The 19,567-nt window shown below is 36.9% G+C and overlaps 1 protein-coding gene across 1 annotated transcript in view; it reads right to left on the reverse strand.

Annotated features, from left to right (window-relative positions):
- The window catches only part of LOC139722972 (pancreatic triacylglycerol lipase-like), a 36,707-nt gene that overhangs the window by 13,977 nt on the left and 3,163 nt on the right, over window positions 1-19,567 (reverse strand). The window contains exons 4-10 of the mRNA XM_071634251.1: window positions 18,091-18,207; window positions 16,332-16,451; window positions 15,606-15,842; window positions 11,938-12,058; window positions 10,616-10,810; window positions 9,391-9,464; window positions 731-919 (exon numbers count right to left, since the gene is read on the reverse strand). Of these exons, the coding sequence (XP_071490352.1) occupies window positions 731-919; window positions 9,391-9,464; window positions 10,616-10,810; window positions 11,938-12,058; window positions 15,606-15,842; window positions 16,332-16,451; window positions 18,091-18,207 (1,053 nt within the window). The remainder of the gene's footprint in view (window positions 1-730; window positions 920-9,390; window positions 9,465-10,615; window positions 10,811-11,937; window positions 12,059-15,605; window positions 15,843-16,331; window positions 16,452-18,090; window positions 18,208-19,567) is intronic.

Raw genomic sequence — 19,567 nt, forward strand, 5'->3', positions numbered from 1 at the left:
GTTATCAATATCTGAATTTTTACTTGCAACATTCATGGCCTGTTTTAAAACCTTCCAGGTACTTTTTATATCAAACTTATATTTCAATAATAACTTTGAATAATATCTTTTCTTTTCAGATCGTAGAATCATTGTTAAAGTATTTTTATAAAATGTATATTCATTCTTAACCTTCTTCACCTTCTGAGAAACCATGCAGAAAATAAATAAAAATAAATGTGAGTGTCACTGTGCTTGTATGTGTGTGTGACACAGAGAGAGAGAGAGAGAGAGAGAGAGAGTGAGAGAGACCGAGTATGTGTTTGTATGAAAGATAGACAGTGTGTGTCTGTGTTATAAATTATTGTGTCGTGTCTTCGGCAGGTTGTTCGTACGCTTGGATGGTAGGTTGCCATTTATGTCCCCATCCAATGTCAGATTCCATTACCCTCCTCCGGGAATTTGACTCTTTCTGTGATCAAGACATCTTTTGCATATGCCTACATTGAGATAGATAGATAGATAACATGGAGAGAGAGGGGGGAGGAGATGGGAGAGAGTGATTGCTAAAGTTTACACAAATCGAATAGTTTCAGCTAAAATCGATAATCTTTGTTTGTTACCGGATTTTAAGTTAAACTTCAATGTCGTGCATGTATGCTTTTCCGACCGCTCCCCCTCCCCCCTTTCTCTCTTTGATACTAACCCGGGATGCGGCAAATTCTCCATCCATGCGGGATTCCGATCCTACTTTGTCGTTGAGCTTGTTGAGGGCAGATGCTACGTCTCGCTGGTGGCAACAAAACCAGTTTGGGAATGGTCTGAACCAAGCTCCCATTCGCATCAAGCTCCCGATTACATGGCCTCAGCATGGGCAAGGTGTAATTCAGCTCGTAGCCAAGACGACAGTGCGAGACGAGATCACAGGCGATCGGAGGCGCTGTTCATAGACATTAAGTAAGTCCACAGATCTCTACGGGATCGGAAGTCTCTGCATATCTCATTGGCCAATCGCTTCGAAGCTGCCGTGCCGCCATCTTACCACACATTATCTCCTGTACACTTGGGCACGGAGCGCATGACATCACGTGATCTTGGTGAAAGTCTCTTAGAATGCATTCAAGTCCCAATGGAGTGTGCACGGTAATATGGCGGCGAGGCGGCTTCAGCGTGAGTGGGTCAATGACGTACCCAGATAGGTCCGACAGAGATCAGCAAGTAAGTCTTTATTTGATGATGCACTTGAGGGGAGGGTTTGATAGGAGGTGGCAACGTCTGTAATAATTCTTACACTGCAAAACGTTATTGATAAAATGATAATAATGATAATGACGGCATTAAAAAAGAAAAGAAAAAATGAAACAAATCAATAGCCCAAATGGCAATCAGAGCTAACTCATGGATCTGGCTCATAAGAATAGTAATTTAAAAAAAAAAATATGCAGAATGTGTATATGACTAGGTAAATCTGGAAACATGATTCTTACAGGAATATCATTACAATTCGAAGTGGCTCATTTAATGATGCTAAGTACATGATACGACAGCATTGATAAGTACTGAACTGCATGATGAAGGTGTGTGATTAGGTTTCCATAGTTGATAAACTTACAATGAATAATTATAAAAAAGTGTATATGGTATTCAGACAAAAAAAAATGTTACAATAGATACTATAGTTCATTGAATATAATGTTATATACAAATAGAATCACAGAGGTTAACGATGTTAAAGTGTATGTGTACACACACGCACAAAAAAAAGTGTTCTGACATTGTAGGTTATTGCACTGGTAATATCCATATGAAATATAAGAGTGCAACGTTACTCACATACAGAGATATAGCAATATATAAAGAGACAGAGAGCAATCTCTAAAATGTCAAAAATTACATGCGCTTGCCCTTATCGACTGCATTCGATTGCGTAGTTCGATAATTTTCTGTACGGTCAGTGTACTACGATACTCTCAAAACACGCAAACGCACGCAAATGTCCACGCCAGGTACGCAGCTAGGTTGGTGCTACCGCGCTGCGCCGGGCCAATGACCAGGCAGCCGTGGCAGCCTCTACTCATGCGGATGCATATTATGGCTCGATGAGGCGATACCGACAGCTGTGTGCAGACGGAGGCGAACGAAGGAAACGTGCACACACCGATGGTCTACGCGCGGCTATTTTTTTTTTCAGATTTGGCTACGTTTGGAGTGCCTGCTGATTAATATTTCACAGTTTTGGACTTGTGTGTGTGTGTGTGTGTGTGTGTGATGGGATGCAATTTTTTTTAGAGTTCTTAGGACATGCTCTCACACCTCTCAGATTTAATTTTTAGGGGAGAGATTCCCTTTGAATTTGTCGGTGTTGTAGCAGTTTTTAAATCACGACTTAAAACACATCTTTTCATTTAACTGTTCATTATCATCAAGCACATCAGAAGCTTTTGCAGCGCTGAAGAACATATGTCTATAGGTTTTGCGCTTTATAAATCTATTATTGAATTATCATTATCATTATTATCATTATTATGATCATCATTATCATAAGAAGTTAATTATGCTCAAAGAAAATAATGTTGTTGTTGTTGTTGCTGTTTTGTTTTTGTTTTTTGTTTCAAGTAGCCAGTCTTATGTATGAGTACTCTGATTTGCCTCAAATTTGTAGCGGTTACTTTGCTTTTAATAGATCTATAAATCTATTTGAAACTCTAAATTCGTGAAATATATATTTCCAGTTCATCGATAAATATAAGATAATGAAGAAGAAGCATAAGATTTTGGGGTCCAGAGTTGTGGAACAGGTTAAACATTGATTTAAAATAAAGTCCATCACTTGCATCATTCAGAAGAAAATATGTGTTACAGCTTATTTCAAACTATTGTATAAATGTGTCGTCCTAGATGGCTATGTGCTACATAATGTCCCGTTTTGTAAGCTGTTTCATTTAGTAAGTGTTTTATTTTGTCCCCTGAAAGTGCACTTAGTCCTTGTTATTGTTCTCTGTGCTTGTTGTTAATTATTCTGTAATGCTTTGTTCGATAAGTGATATTTATGATATCATTTTAAATGAGTCACTATTCTTATTTATCCTGAATCACAAACTTTTATTTTTATGTGCACTATTTTGTTGATGATAGTTTTTCTGTTTGTACATTTTGTTTGCTTTTGCATGAAATCACATTAGTTTCATTTCCAATCTTTTTTATGCGATGTGGAAAATAAATTTGAAACTTGAGGTAAAGACATTTTATGAACATAGTTCATGGAGACTTTCAATGCACAAACCGGCAAAATCCACGTTCAAAGTTTTAAAGTAAGATCTTCATTAAGATATACAGAAAAAATCAAAACTTTTATCATACTGTACTCGATACATATAATAAGCAGTGTTCTTGAAGTTATGCAAATTATCATGTATAGTGTAATCATTTGGGGTTTTTTCAGGATCTTTAAGTTTGACTACTTCGAATTGATAAAATGGATCGGTTTTTTTTTATCCATAAATGAATACCCTTAAGGACTCATGAATGAAACTCGCAATTCTGAAGATACAAGAACTCGAGGAATCACACAAGAATTTGACAAACAATAACAGGCAGAAAGGAGAGTCCTACTTACCAAAGTATATGAGACAAAGGCTGGCGGCTACAAAGCTTGTATACTTTCCTTGGAGAACAGTCTATGTCCGTATTCATGTGGAGACGGAAATGTGAATACTTTATTAAAATGGTAGTATGGCCCATATTGATATCGGCGAAAATAAACGTTTCTTGTTGTTGCTTTTTCTTTTTGTTAATCTTGATACATCGTCAAACCTGTAGAGAAAGGTTTCTATTATAAAAGAAAAGACAATTTGAATATTTGAAGCTATTTACACAAGTTACATAGGTTCGGTCCATTACTGTACCTATTTGTAATCAATCATGCTCTGAATTAGTGAATCCGAATATCTTCTCGGATCACCTTCTGTATCTGTACGATTTCTTTATTTATTTATTTCCCCCAAATGTTGTGAAGAGGTTAACTCAAAAAAGTTCTTTGACTATCAATTTCAAACTTATACCATTATGTATCATGTCCTAAAGAAGACAGATTTGGTTACATTTTGATGATGTCAATGTTGTTTAATCATGACTTTATTCGAGTTCAAGGCAGTGTTAGAATGACATAGACACACCCACACACACACACACACAAAAAGCCAAGTCCACCGTTTTATTCAAAACGAATTGGCAGGTTAAAACACGTGCATGGGATACAAAAAAAGTATTAAAGTTTGTAATTACCGCAACACAAAAAACATATCATACCATATCGCACACAAACTGTCAAATATCAACGATATTACTGCGTTTCAATAACAACAGTGGTATAATTAACTTCCACAATATTGATACAATAGTTGTTGCTTAAAAAATAGTAATACGAACATTTTGTGATATATAAGCCTTTATCACCATCGTCACCATCTCATTCATCTTCACCATTTTAAATTTCTATTTGATTCTGTGCCCATTGTATTTATTTTCGATTACTCATGTCTATTGCATATTGTGAAATATGAAAAATTGATTAAATTTAATTCAATTCAAGCTCATTGAGAATGTTGGACCAAAATGTGAAAAATAAAACAAAAAAGAAATGTCTTCGTTTTCCTTCATGCAGTCACAGAGAAGACTGGTAAATCAAATCGAATTTTCTTATATCATATTTATTATGCAGGGCACATTTTATGTGTTAAAGAGCTTGTATTATATACAGTGGGCCCACACTTCAGGTACAATGTGCCATGACCATGACCTAGTGTCTGTTGGGGGAAAAAATAAAACGATGTTTGAAGTAAATTGGATTTGATTATAATGATAGATACTAAACGTGGTTTCGCTACCAAAGTTCGGCGTTTGTCTTGGTTGGTAACTCTACCTGTTTAATTACCGAGTCACAACACAATGAATATTCGTTCTGTACAGGTACATGTGGCCGCTATAGCAGGTTCGACTTTATCTGATTAACCGTGACATATGGTCAAGATCAAATTTAGGCGATAATCAGAAAATGTTTCTCTTACGCAAGCGATTAAAGCCTAAAATGTCGAAGAAAGTTTCACATCACAACTGCTTTATAATCCAACAAACTTCTTGTATTTTAAGTGGACATGCAAAATAACAATTTCGATAGCGTGTTTATGTTTAAAGGTCAGTGGGGACATTTTCACATTGTATTCCTAGGTACTAAAGTTTGGGATCAAATTTATACCAAATCTAACTTATCTCTTACTTACCATGTCTTTGATGTCTGATATATTTTAGAGAAGCACAAATTAATTTCTGCAGAGACGAAAACTGAGTGCTTTCCCTCTAAAGTACCGACGCCGCCTACCTCATTTCGGCAAATGGTTGATGTATAAGAATGGTAGCTGCAGAATCCGAAAGAGGAAATGTGGATGTATTATACCTCTTTTTTCCACACCCACCGTACTAGTTGTTTCAGCGCGAACCTCACGGAGAGGCAATTAATTTTTCATGGCGTCTGTCCCACTATAAGACCTTCTCTTTGCATTAGATATGATATCCCTCCTTCGCACAGACACCGACAGACGCCAAAAACAAAATGGATTGCTCAATGCAGACTTACGCCTTGACGGTTCGAAGGTCCGTGATCAAACTACTTTTTCACACCGCTTGCGTGTTTTGGGGGGTTCTATGAGCCTGTGTTTGGAGGAAAATTATCGATTTTAATCATTAAAGTTGGTTTGCAAGTTGAGCATTTTTGAAAGTATTATACAGTGTGATTGCATTGTATACATATTCTATGGTCTCTCTATTTTTCTTCTTTTATTTTGCCAATATTTTGATATAAAGTGTTGGACATTGAACACACTGGGCAATAATAGAAGGTAGAAATTGAGCTTGACTGTCATCCATCTTTTAAACTTAATATTTTATCATATACTAACTAAATATTTTTATATCAAATGTAATTCGTGGAGGGTGGGGAGAGTAAGATCAGTGCTACTTGATTATGCTAAAGAAAATGCATCATGTGTGGCATTCTCTATGTATTTGTTTCATTTTCCCCCAATATTATGTAAACATCATACGCTTTGTTCCTATTCAGTTTCGTTGTAATAATGCTTCCAAAGTTCAGTCATAATACGATGGGTCTGGATACAGTATCATGACATTATATCGTACCCATACACTTGTGTCTTTATTACAGAGGTATATAATGTTAATACTAGTGGTGTCTATTAGGGAGCTTTCGATTTAGACGAGGGAGTGAAGAGAGAAAGAATGATAAAAGCAAAACTGTTCTGCGCATGCGCAAACTCCCATAACAGAGTTCATCTCACGCTGTCCTAATAATCCTATTGGGATTCCAGTCCTAGCGCAATCTAAAACTAACTTGCAACACGACGGGGGAAGAGAGCAGAACGGCCAATGCAATTGTCGTCTTAAACGTCCGCGTCTCAAATCCCAATCTCCCTATTTTCCTGTTTTCAGTTTCAGTTTCAGTAAGTTTTATTTCATTAGTACATAACAGAAAATAAGTATGACAATATCGAACATGCTATCCACAAGTCATGAAAAAAAAAAATCGCATTACAAATATATATTCATGTGAAATGATTCATAAATGTCATAAAAGATCTTTAAGTGTACAGGTGGAGGAGACCGTTATCGATAAACCCGAAGTAGAAATAAATTCTAACAAAACTCACATTAATTTCTAGACATGGTATATGCGTCCTTCAGTGTACGTTGGCAAAGCATAATGATAAATAGGTGGCTGTGGTAATCTGGAGCAGCGTAACAGTGGGGATTGTCTCGTCATATTCAATTGTCACATAATTTTACGAATGTGATATAGCCTATAAAATCCCCTTTGCGTGACTTAAATCCAACAATGAGATGCTCACTGTGATTAGAAAGAACCTGCATTTGTTAATTGCAAATGGGTTTCCTTGCACGTTAGGTATGTTAGGTTTGTGAGGACGCTTGAACACAAGGGTAATAGAAAAAATATGAGATGCATTATATTGATTGATTATTGACGGTGGGTGCAAATGCAATGATAAATCACCTTTTATTTTTATAACGCAACTCGCACACACATACACACACAAGCTGTGTTTATGTATGTGTGTGTTTGAGTTTTGTTTGGTTTATAAAAAGAGCCATGAACATACACACACATACACACACAATCATCTACCTGTGTATATACTATTGACATGAAAAACACAATTTGGGAAGAAAGAGGGAGGCAGAGAGAGGAGGGAAAGAGGGAGAGGGAGGGAGAGAGAGAAATTGTACTGAGGAAGACGAAGGAAAATACACGGCATGAACAAAGAGAAAATGCCTAAACAGGTGAATTGTGTTGCCTATGTATCTATATGTCATCTTTTCTCATCGGACTGTTATGCTGTACTAATTCTCATCATTACTATTTCTCTACCTCTCTTCCCTCAATTCCCTCTCTCCCTCACTATTCCTTTGATCTTTCCTTTCTATTCACTTCTCTTGGCATGAACAATCAACTTCAACTGAAAACATCTATAATGATATCAAACATTATTTCGCTGCAGTCTCTGCATCGTTATCATGTATGTATAATTGTTCATCTGATCATACACTGTTCATATAAACTGTCCTTTATTACACACATTCTGTATGTAAACTGCCTTCATGCTTATATGAAACATCATTCGTATATAACTTTGTCAGTGTTTGTAAATAAATGATTATACATGTATATGTATAATATGTGTGTTTACGTGTGTGTGTGAGTGTGTGTGTGTGTACGAACATGTATGAATATCAATGACTTTGTCTGCATAAGTGACAAGTGATTATGTTGTAATATTTATCTTATTCCATAACACATAATAATGATAATTGTTGTAATGACTGTTGGTGATATTTAGTGGTAGTTGATCTCCCATGAGACAAAACTTTCACAGGCCTACGCCAACAGAGTTACATCAGAAGAGAGAACTGAGATATATATCTTTAATTCGTTTCTGAAATATAGCCATAGTCAGCAGTTGGGCCAGTGTACTAAAATATTCACATTCCTCGCACTCACAAAGAAGTAAATGATGTCGACGCATGAAAAAACAACAACAAAGACTGATACAGTTTAATTTTATCTACTCATTCTCTATTTCTTTATTATCAGGGCGCTATATTATGAACTAATCGTTTACCCGCCTATATGCAGTCGTAATGCCGTTCTAACGAAGGAGATGTAGCGAGCATTAATGAACATTGTTTCCTAAACTGAAATGATAAACTTATGTGAATCTGAATGAACAAGGCAAAGTCATCATGCTACTAATGCATATGCAGTAGCTGCCAACGCCAGTGCTCATTGTGCGTGCACTTTTAATTTCCAAGAATAAAAATCTATCATTACTGTATTACTTCTGTAACTTAACTCACATGGAGTCGATTTGCATATAACACTTTTCGACGAAGTAACTTGATCGTGGAAGTTTGTTATTGAAACATTTCATTCACATGCAGATTCATTCAGACAGATTGCAAAATCAAAAGAAAGTTGGGACGAGGTTGAGTTAAAGACGAAGGAATGAGATAAAAAAGAAAAGATAACCATGGCCAATGAGTACAAGTGATCTGTTGAAGAAGAAACAATTCATTTTGACGACCCGGTAATATTGAAAAAGCCACGTACTTGTATTTTTTATACGTCACCAGGTAGTGGATTTCCTCATGAAGAGGCTTTATCAAGATTAAATGGGAAAATCTTATAGCGAAAAAAACAAAGAAAAAAATGATTTATTTATTAATGCTCCAAATATAACTATAAGCAAAGGAAAAGTGAAATGGTAGAATTATTTGCTTTAAAGCATGTGACAAATGAATTTGAATTCCGCAATCGACAGCAACGAATAAGTCTAACAACGCTCTTACTTAGGTAATGATGTATTTTATAGAAGCCAATGGACATAAGTGATTTATCTAGTATGATGATTGCTTGTCACAAGCACTACTCCACATTCGATGCTTATTTCTAGCATCCATAAAAGAAAAAAAAATGCACATAAGAATTCAAGATGAAAAATGAAAAAGAGAAGACAAAGTTTCATAAGAAAAAAGAACATCCTCTTTCATGGATGACATTATTATGAACAAAGGACAGAAATCTTGGCTGAAGTTGTACAGCGTAGCAGTGGAATCCTCAAACAAGTTAATAAAATCAAGTTGAGTGTACTTCCGGTATGATAAAAGAACTTGCAAGCTCGATCAACACGCATGTTAAATGAATATAATCATGGTAAAACTATGTTTAATCGTTTGGGATTTTTTGAATTCATGGAAGCTGTGGATCACTAGAATAGATCATGGAAAAGTGATCTGTATAGTCGTGGCTGGATGCACAAGACTAACAAGGACTGTCTTGCGCATAGAATGGGGTAGATTCATCGGGCGGAATACCGTCATCTTCTCCGCACATGTAGGTTCTGTGCGACAACGGAACGATAGGTGATGAGCGACCAGTCATTAGAGAAAAAAGATTAACCAATGATGTGACGTGGGAGGAGGAAAAAATCATGCAACAGAAGAGGAAAGACATTGAAAATATCATTTGTTGCGTTTTGACAATGGTGTGGTTTCCGAAACACACCCCCATCCCCGCGTTAGAAAAGATAACGATGGATTGCATGGAAAATGTTTTAAGTGTTCCATGATTTTTCGATGGAAGAAATAATGTGGGAGAGAAATTGACAGTACACAGACGAGTCCATCGACGATCCAAATGTGCGATGAAAGACAAAAGAAAATGCAGTGCAGTGGGTCATTACACAAGATTGAGAAAGACTACATCCCTCATACTACCGAACCTTCAGGAATTTTACTTTCAATCTACTCTTGACAAGTGTGTATCAGCAAAATGGCCTCTTTTCTTTTCTTTTTGTTTTGGTCTGTGTGTATGTGTGTGTGTGTGTGTGTGTGTGCGTGTGTGTGTGCCAAATATAAAATGATCAATCTTAATGTCATCAAATTGATCACGTGATAGGCGGAAGGTTATAATGTGCTGGATATTGCAGCACGAGCACAAGGGCACCAATACTAGGGGAAGAAACGTAAGGATTTTCAAAGATTGGCGTCATCGGCCATCATCGAGCTTGCGTCAGACGCAGATAACACCCTCGCAAATTTTAGTAGCGAAGCCATGCGATACAGTGCTTCATTGAGGAAACTGACGTTGGTTTGAACTTGAGAAGAAAAGTAAACCCAAATCAATGTTACTTTTGGCTGTAAAATCGACCAAATTTAGTAATTTGTTGTTACGGTATTCATTAAACACATGTTTGTGCTATCAGTCTTTTTATGTAATCTGTAAAACACACACACACACACACACACACACTTAGTTTCCACGATGTTACCTACAATCAAATTTGAAAATTGCACTCCTTTAATATCCTTTCTTTGAGTTTTGTCATGTGATTAAGAATGATTATACGGCCCCCCCCCCAAAAAAAAAAAGAAGAGAGAGAGAGAGAGAGAGAGAGAAAGAAAGAAAGAAAGAAACTCAGACATGACCTTGAATACAGACTCACGTAATATTTAGAAGTCACTCAAGTAACCTGTCATCAAAAATACTCACGTGGTACCGTAGAAGTCAGTAACCTGAATCTGAGTGATGTAGAGCCTGGGTCGTTCCCATAACTCCCAATCCCAGAACTTGTACCAAGCAACATCATAGTCCCAGTCCAAGTACAGACCAGACAGCAGACCTACATTAACATCCGACGCGCCAACATGCATGTATATGGTGTCTGGAGAGTACTCCTCAGTCTCGCTAGGATAGCAGAAGAATAATCAAAAGATGCATTGATACAGAACCAGGAACATTCGCTCTTCAGTTTCCCCAAGTGAACAAAATATAAGTGACAAACCACTCTTTAAACTGTAAACATGGAAAAAATCAATCTTGTCTTTTTATAATAAGATCACAAGTGAAAGATAAGTCACAGAAGCATAGCGACTTCTTCCCAGCTGGAAACCTATTCCACAAGAATTCGACATTGAGGCGAAAGATCATCAAAAGATAATTTTAACGCTGGTTGAAAGTACTTCTTAGTTTTCATTTGATGTCTGGAAATTACACAGAAGAGGCTGTTATTTTACAAGGAAATACGCTCTTTATTTTGGGTTGGCCAAACGAGCAATGAATTTTTTATGTAGAATATGGAGCGTGACAACACCTGATTTTCACAAAGCTATAATGGTAAAAGACCATTGCAGTGAAACGTTTGAAGGGAAAGTATATTCTAAAAGCCTCCCTGGTGAGTGGTGATGTACACTGACGTGTTTTAAGAAGAGAGCAAAAGAGCGCGGGTATTCATGAGTCTTCTAAATAGTATTTTGAAGGTACCCTGAGTTACCTAAGCCAGTAAAACATTATAAAAAAGGCATGTAATTGGGATCAAGAAAGGGAAGACCCCCGGGTTATTAGAAAATTGTTCATGAGCATTGTGCAAATGCGCAATGACATCGTAAATTAACATTCCTGAATCTACTGCAAAAGCGAGCAAAAGAGTAATAAAAAAACCCTTGTAAATGTTATATGGAAAGAATTTCTGTGTAGGAGAGCGAAAGATGAAGTATCCAAATAATTTACGTAAGAATAGGAAAAAAAATCCCTCCCCTCCTCTTTTATTCTTTAGATTCCTGTGTTGTGTTCTCGTTTGTTCCTTATTCTTGATGTTAATACTGTATTTTTTTCTTCAACTATTACTCTTTTGTCTGACTGTGTACAATAAATACATATTGTTTGTATGTACAGATTTGCAAATGTAAGGTTATTCTTTATGAAATTACGTTGTCTGCGTATTATTACAGTTAATCAATCAGAAACATAAATTTGAACTTTAATATACATATTTCCCGCCTCAACTAAGATGGAAGAACCACTGTTTCACTTACGAAGTTAGAGCGAATCTGGAAGACTGAGCGGAGTAGCCGAAGAGTTGGACGTAGATCTGACCGCAGGCCTCTTCCGCCCTCCGTGGATCATCCGTTTTGATCGTGAAACGATACTGCTGACCTTATGAAAGGATGGGAAGGTGGAGGATGGAATGTATTTTTAGAAACTCCACACAAAAGATGTACACTACATGACATAAATTGCATGTTCAAACTTTTTCTGTGTTTGTATCAAGTACGTGTATGTATTTTGTGAATAAATCACATCAAACAAACACAAAATAAACGATCAAAAGATTTGTTAGGATCTGGAGTTGAAAAGCGGAAAATATGATGGGACAAAATCGAATTAGCACACATTGGATGAAAAACAACTTACTGTTTAACTTTTTAAAGTCTTTAGGACAGATTATATTGATCGAGGAAAACGTACTTGTTGTCAAATTTTGTATTAAGGTTACAAACTCTTGAATTACTCTCTTTAGAATTTTGGACAAACAGGAGAATGTCGATTTTAGTGCAAAGGATTCTACAGTTTTGGAGGGATATTTTTTGTAAGACCTAGCACTGCTACATTCAGCAGAAAACTCAGAGATTTCCAATACAAGTTATTACTTTGGAGGAACTTACACAAAGAAGCATTTTCTTCTGTTCGAGTTTTTTGGGAACAAGCTGTGTTATTCATTATATTCGATTCACAGAGACACATCTAAATCACCTACATAATTCTTTGGAATTGTTCAAAGGCCAAAGCCCCGTGGCAGGTGGATACTGAGAAATTGATAATGAGAAACTCGTATAAACGCAGATTGGTATACCACTCATTTGTGTATAAAGGGCTTCTGTGTAAGAATAAAGTTATGTAATATATGTATCTTTATAATCAAATACATTAATAATCCACACAGTTCCTTCATTGCGTGAGATCAGGACAAGTAAAATAGTATAGAAAAAAAAAGAAAAAATGTAGCTACCTTTTAAGATAGAAATTTAGAAGTTAAAAAAGAGATTTACAAGGAAAAGTAGAAATTACGCGGTGCGTAATATATGTCCCCGCCGGAAGTAGCATTTAGTAGCAAAATGTACAATATAGGTAAAAAGATGAAGGTCAAAGGTCAAAGAAGTCAAAGGTCAAAATTCTGTGTAGAAGTTTTGAAGCCCTCACCTAGTGCCATCACATAAAGCAAACGGAATCGAGATCGGGTTAGAAATGGCGAAGGAGTAGCATTTGGTAGCAAAATGTACAATACAGGTCAAAAATCAAGGTCAAAGGTCAAAGAAGTCAAAGGTCAAAATTCTGTGTAGAAGTTTTGAAGCCCTCACCTAGTGCCATCACATAAAGCAAACGGAATTGAAATCGGGTTACAAATGGCGAAGGAGTAGCATTTTGTAGCAAAATGTACAATATAGGTCAAAAATCAAGGTCAAAGGTCAAAGAAGTCAAAGGTCAAAATTCTGTGTAGAAGTTTTGAAGCCCTCACCTAGTGCCATCACATAAAGCAAACGGAATCAAAATCGGGTTAGAAATGGCGAAGGATTAGCATTTTGTAGGCAATGTACAATATAGGTCAAAAATCAAGGTCAAAGGTCAAAGAAGTCAAAGGTCAAAATTCTGTGTAGAAGTTTTGAAGCCCCCACCTAGTGCCATCATATAAAGCAAACGGAATCAAAATCGGGTTAGAAATGGCGAAGGAGTAGCATTTTGAAGCAAAATGTACAATATAGGTCAAAGGTCAAGGTCAAAGGTCACAACTGAAATTCTGTATAGAAGTTTCAAAGCTCTCATGTAGTGCTATCATATAAAGCAAACAGAATCAAAATCGGGTAAGAAATGGCGAAGGAGTGGCATTTTGAACATTTTGATCACACACGGACACACGGACGGACGGACACACGGACGGACACACACACGTACGGAGCCCGTTTCATAGTCCCCTGCTCGAACTCGTTCGGCGGGGACAATAAAATCTATGAATGTGTTTATCCTGGGTATTTCATCCAAACCTTAAAGACTACTTATTATGCTATTATATAGATATACATATAATACAACGAGGCAATGAGGCAATACACCAAGCCACGCACAGATAGTCTACAGTCGTAAGCTCGGAACTATACCTCAGCAAATATGTCACTAAATGATCTCCCCTTCATTCGTACACTTACACCTGTATAGACATCCTGCCTTCGGATACGAGGGTCATCCTAACTATCAACTCTAAGATTATACATAGATATATAAATAGGTGAATGTAATTATAGTTTTGTCTGTTAGGGTGGGTGTGTGTTCTTATTTTTTTCTACTTTCTTTCTATTATAGTTGTTACGTTTTTTTTTTCTATTGTCCACACATATTATTTGTGTTGAATTTATATCATTAAAAATGCATGTGTAATAATGGGCTTTATAACTGATTTGTGGATCAATAAATTTGTAGGAAAAATGATTTAGATACAAATTTAGATACAAACAATACTCTCCACAAATTAAAATTGTTCTTTTCTTCTCTGTCATGTCTAAGGCATATCATCGGGTGTGTCTCGTTTAATTTGCTTCTTTTTCTTTAATGATGTTTAGCTCCTTGTATAGGCCCACGTTTGCTGTATTTAATAGTAAAGTCAAACATGATCTGGCACGATGGCGTTTTGAGATCCTACGCGAAAACAAACAGTCAACTAAAATCTTTTAATAATTTATGAACAGTTAATTGTCAAAACAAGTTAAGTCCATTCTCTCTAAGCAGCTTAGATATTTGAGATAAAGAACAGGATTCAGTTTAGATCTCAGATCTCAGTTTTATTACAATCTCTGCAACGATAACATCACTGTTGTTCTTCCAAAACCACGAACCAATTTTTAAAGAAAAACGCATTATATTCAGCTTCTAAGCTCTATAACGATCTCCCTATAAGTCTTAAGACAATGAATGATATTAAATTATTTATAACAGAAATAAAGAAAAGATTTGTATGATTGAAACAGTTTATATTCAACTTATATCCAAGTGTTAATTTTGTAAAATCAAATATTTTCTCATAGAACAGGTCTCTCAATTCACTTGACTCCCCCCAACCCCGTTTCGTTAAAAGCTCGTCTGTCATTTTCAAACGTCTAAATCTGTTTGCACTGTGATATTATGATTGTTAATTTTTCAAACCTTTGTGTATTTCTGTATAATTCTTTTCCTCAATTCTCAATTTGATTTCTTGTGTTCATTGTATGTATATACTTTTTATGTTACACTTGCATACTTTGTGACTTTTTTCACCTTTTTTCAATGTTTATTACGTTTGTAATGATTATGGCCTTTACTTGTATTCTCTTCATTGTATGATTTTTATGTTTTGTTATCATTTTACGGCCTTGCTGAAAAACAGCTTTTAGCTGATGGCAAGCTTTTTATCGTGGTTAAATAAATAAACTCAAACTCAAACTAACAAAAAAAAACTAAGTACATAAGAAAATGTGGAAACTTTTAATCACAATTTCAAGAATATTGCTTGTTATGTAACGAGTGAGCCATTACTGGAAATTTTTTGTTGTTGAATGGACTGACGTTAAAATGTTTGAAAATGCAATTAAACTCTTAATATACTGTACAAACTTTAGGACGAATCACGACACAAGATGTCCAACCAATCCAACTAGTCAATCAAATCACGTCTCACCACAGAAATCGGACGAACTCCGGGTGGTTATCTGGTATGTGTTTCCGTCCGCCCGATCCTGGTCGGCATAGAAACCCATCCTGGCCGTATTGCTGTCCCCGAAGCAGAGTCCATATTCGTTGCTGTCGCCATAACCGCACTGTGTAGCAACGAACTCGCAGGTCGCACTCTCGTAAATCGACTCGATGAAGTACTCAATGGCACGCAGATGATTACATGCTACGAACTGAGTCGTTCCTGCAAATAGTATGCGAACGCGCGTATTTATGAAAGTAAGGATAACTGTCATAATAACTTTTAAAAAAATCTTATGAGGGTTGTATGGCAATGCTTCATCTCAGCATTTTCAGTGCATTCAATTGATACAAAACTACAACATTTTATTCACATTTTTAAAATCTTATTCAGTGACACTGAGACACAAAAGGGATAGGGTATTACTACAGGAAACACCCACAAAAGTTTTAAGGATAAATGGAAAGACGATCTGCCGATGAACATCGAAATAATTGGGGACGGCAAAAAAAAAATGGACAACAACAACACAGAAGACATCCAGTTTCGTGCCAAAATGCTGTGAAAAATGGAGTCAGTGTCATGCATATGATGTCCCCGTCTCAGGTGACCATGGAGCTAGCTCCATGGGTGAACGAAGTGATCTGTGAATCATCTCAGTGGGAACGGTATGGCCTGTATAGGCCTGAGGTATTTGACCGTTATACTTACCATCCCACAGCCCACCTTCGCTGCCAACGTGTTCGAAAAAGCTCTGGTCACAACCGGGCTGCGCCCTGCCTTCGTTCGGGTAGAAATCCATGTGGCCGCACGCCGCGTACATGCCATATCCTTTTTGAACGAAAGAGGGAATAATAACTACAATGGATGGAGAGCAAAAGGGGAACTTTAAATTGGAAGAAGGATGCAGGAAGGGTTGAGGGAGAGCTGAATAGAAACAGAAGTTGCGATCAGTGAATTGTATGTGGACCTATGTACTTTAAGATTAGGAAGAAGTAGGTGAAAATGAAGCAAAATGAGTTAGTTCAGCTCAGTTCAATTTCTTTCTTCTTCTTTCTTTCTTTTTTTTTTGGGGGGGGGGGGGGTGGGGCATCCAACTCCAACCTAATCAACATACACATGTAGTATCAAAATAATAGGGTACATTGTACCTTTGGTGAGAACTAACAGAGTGAAACATATCGCAGTATTGAGTATTGAGTATTTGGATGATGGAGATACGGGACCCTATCAAATGCGCAGCTAGCTAACGGCCCCAGCACCAGTTACCGGTTACTTAAAAAAAAAAAAGAAGAAGAAGAAGAAGAAGATAAACGCGTAGACATCAAATGCAGTAACAAGATATTACAGGGTCTTTTGACCAAGTTGAACATGAATACATTATAATTATTTAGGGTTGATAAAACAAGATCGAGAGTATAAATTCAGCAGAGAAAAGACTATAAACAAACAGTATACAACGGGGGAAAAAAGTTGCAAGGCGGGACATATGTGGACGAGGGGAAACTTACTACATCTTCGTAGAATGGATTTTAAGGGTCTGCCTCAATAATTTGTTTCGACATTAGTCACGTAAAGATTAGACACAACAATGTCGCTATGTAGCCTGGACCACCAGTACACGACCTTAAAAAAGTGTTGTTCTTTTACTCCTCTTTTGCTTTAAAGTGGTACTAGCTATCAAAAAAAAAAGAACGATTGAAGAAGACCAAGGCTCTTTGCTTAGATATCACACTTGGATCACATCGAATCTTCAATGCGATTTATTGAAGTTGTTTTTATTTCTGTACTTTGAAAACACGCCTCCATAATATTATTAGATACTAATTTCTGCAGGTGTGCATGAGGACTAAAAGGACAAGTTCATTCAAATATTATATGTGGATTGAGTGAATGCAGCAATACTAGTAGAGAACATTAGCGAAAGTTTTAGAAGAAATCTGACAATCCGTTAAAAGGTTATAAATTTTCAAAGTTTTTGTGTTCAGTGGATCGCGAAGACTACTACAGTTTGTGATGTCTCGTAGACCCCTTTGTCCAACGACATAAAGAAAATACATTTAAAAGGAATTCTACAACATTTCATTTTTCTATATGAAAAAACACACATTCCCTCCACTTGTTACATTTTAAAGGTAAAATTGTTCACCTCGCTTTTTGGGAAAGATAAGTCAAGCGCTCTCTTATTTTGCCAGAAACATGAAAACATTGCAAAATCTGTTTGTATTTTCTTTTAATTGTTATCCTGCAAAAACAGCTGTAGTCTTCTAATCCAGCGATGGCGGCGCTAAAACTCTAAAAGTGTGTCACTCTTGAACGCGAATTTTGTTTGATTTTCTTCAAATTTTCACCGACAGACCGATCGTGTTCTTTGATATTGCTGTATTCACGTAATCCATGCATAATAATTATTTAGATGAACATTGTCTTTGATGTATTCACTAGCTGACATTGCAGCTGATACACCTACCTAGTGTGTAGACCAGATCAGTGTCAGAGTGAATGATATCAACGAACGCGGCGTCTGTCGGGTCAAGTCGAACCATCGTGTCCGTGCCCTCGAAGTACGGCCCGGCCGGATCGAGACCTATACGTTTGCGAAGGCAGTCATTTCAAGGTTTCAGCTAAAAATCTTTAATCTAAGCCATTTCATTGCAGCAGTTCTCTGAGAAAGAACACGATTCAAAGGAACTTTTAAAACGTGAAACTTTCTTCAGAAGAGTGTCGCGAAACACAAGTGTCTGAAAATATTTCAAATAATGTCGTAAGTTTCTTCACCTGATGAGATCTTCTCAGCTAGCTTGTTTGGCTGTAAGCTCCGAACAACCAGTGTTTGTAAAAGAAAGAGCAGATAAGAAAGTTTAGACAAGATCAAAATTATACCAAATTAAGGAAAGTTTTGGACAAGTTTTTCGCCTGTTTCTTTCTCAGCTTACATTGAGTGTCTCTTGCATTTCTATTATCTATAATAATAATTATGATAATGATGATGATAATAATTATAATAATAATAACGATGATGATAATAATGATAATACGTTGTCTCAAACGTTTTATTCCTGAAAGTTACAAACAAATATGCCATTCAAAATCTACCTTTATCATTTCTATGTTCATTATTCCGAAGGTTTGTTAATCCGAAAATTAAAGGGGATGGCTAGTACCTGATCCAGTGGCGTACCGTGGGTCAATACATGGGGGGGGGGGGGGGGGGGGCACCTCGTGGAAAAGTAATTTTGAGGATGTGTATGCTCGTGCGTGCGTACGTGTCATGTGTGTGTGTGCGCGCTGTCAGTCTGCAGACTTAATGGGGACTACATTACAATGGAATGTGATATATTCCACAGCGCAGTCATTGAGTAATATTGTAAGTTTTCGTTACATGGATTAGGAAATGACGGTGTGTAACGACAAATTACTGGCAGCAACATCAGGAGAATTGCATAACAATCGAATGCGAGCGAGCTTCAAAATTTTGACATTTTACAGTCCCAAAACTGTCGTTTGTAGCTATATTTTTTCGATGTGGAAATTAAGGGGGGGGGGGGCGCACCGGGCGAAACTGCTGGCAATTACTGGCAGTAACATCAGGAGAATGGCATAGCGATTAAATTGAAAATTTTGATATTTTACAGTCCCCAAACTGCCGTTTGTAGCTATATTATTTTCGCTTTGGAAATTAAGGGGGGCGCACCGGGCGCAACTGCTGGCAATTACTGGTAGCAAAATCTGGAGGATTGCATAAAGATTAAATGCGAGCGAGCTGAGCGAGCAAGCTTCAAAAATTTGAAATTTACAGTCCAAAAACTGCCGTTTGTAGCTATATCTTTCGCTTTGGAAATTAAGGGGAGGGGCGCACTGGGCGCAACTGCTGGCAATTACTGGCAGTAACATCAGGAGAATGACATAACGATTTAATGCGAGCGAGCGGAGCGAGCGAGCTTGAA

The sequence above is a fragment of the Diadema antillarum genome, unplaced genomic scaffold, assembly GCF_040938485.1.
Source record: "Diadema antillarum isolate AM-2024a unplaced genomic scaffold, OU_Dant_1.0 scf00000178, whole genome shotgun sequence".
NCBI classification, from domain to species: domain Eukaryota; kingdom Metazoa; phylum Echinodermata; class Echinoidea; order Diadematoida; family Diadematidae; genus Diadema; species Diadema antillarum.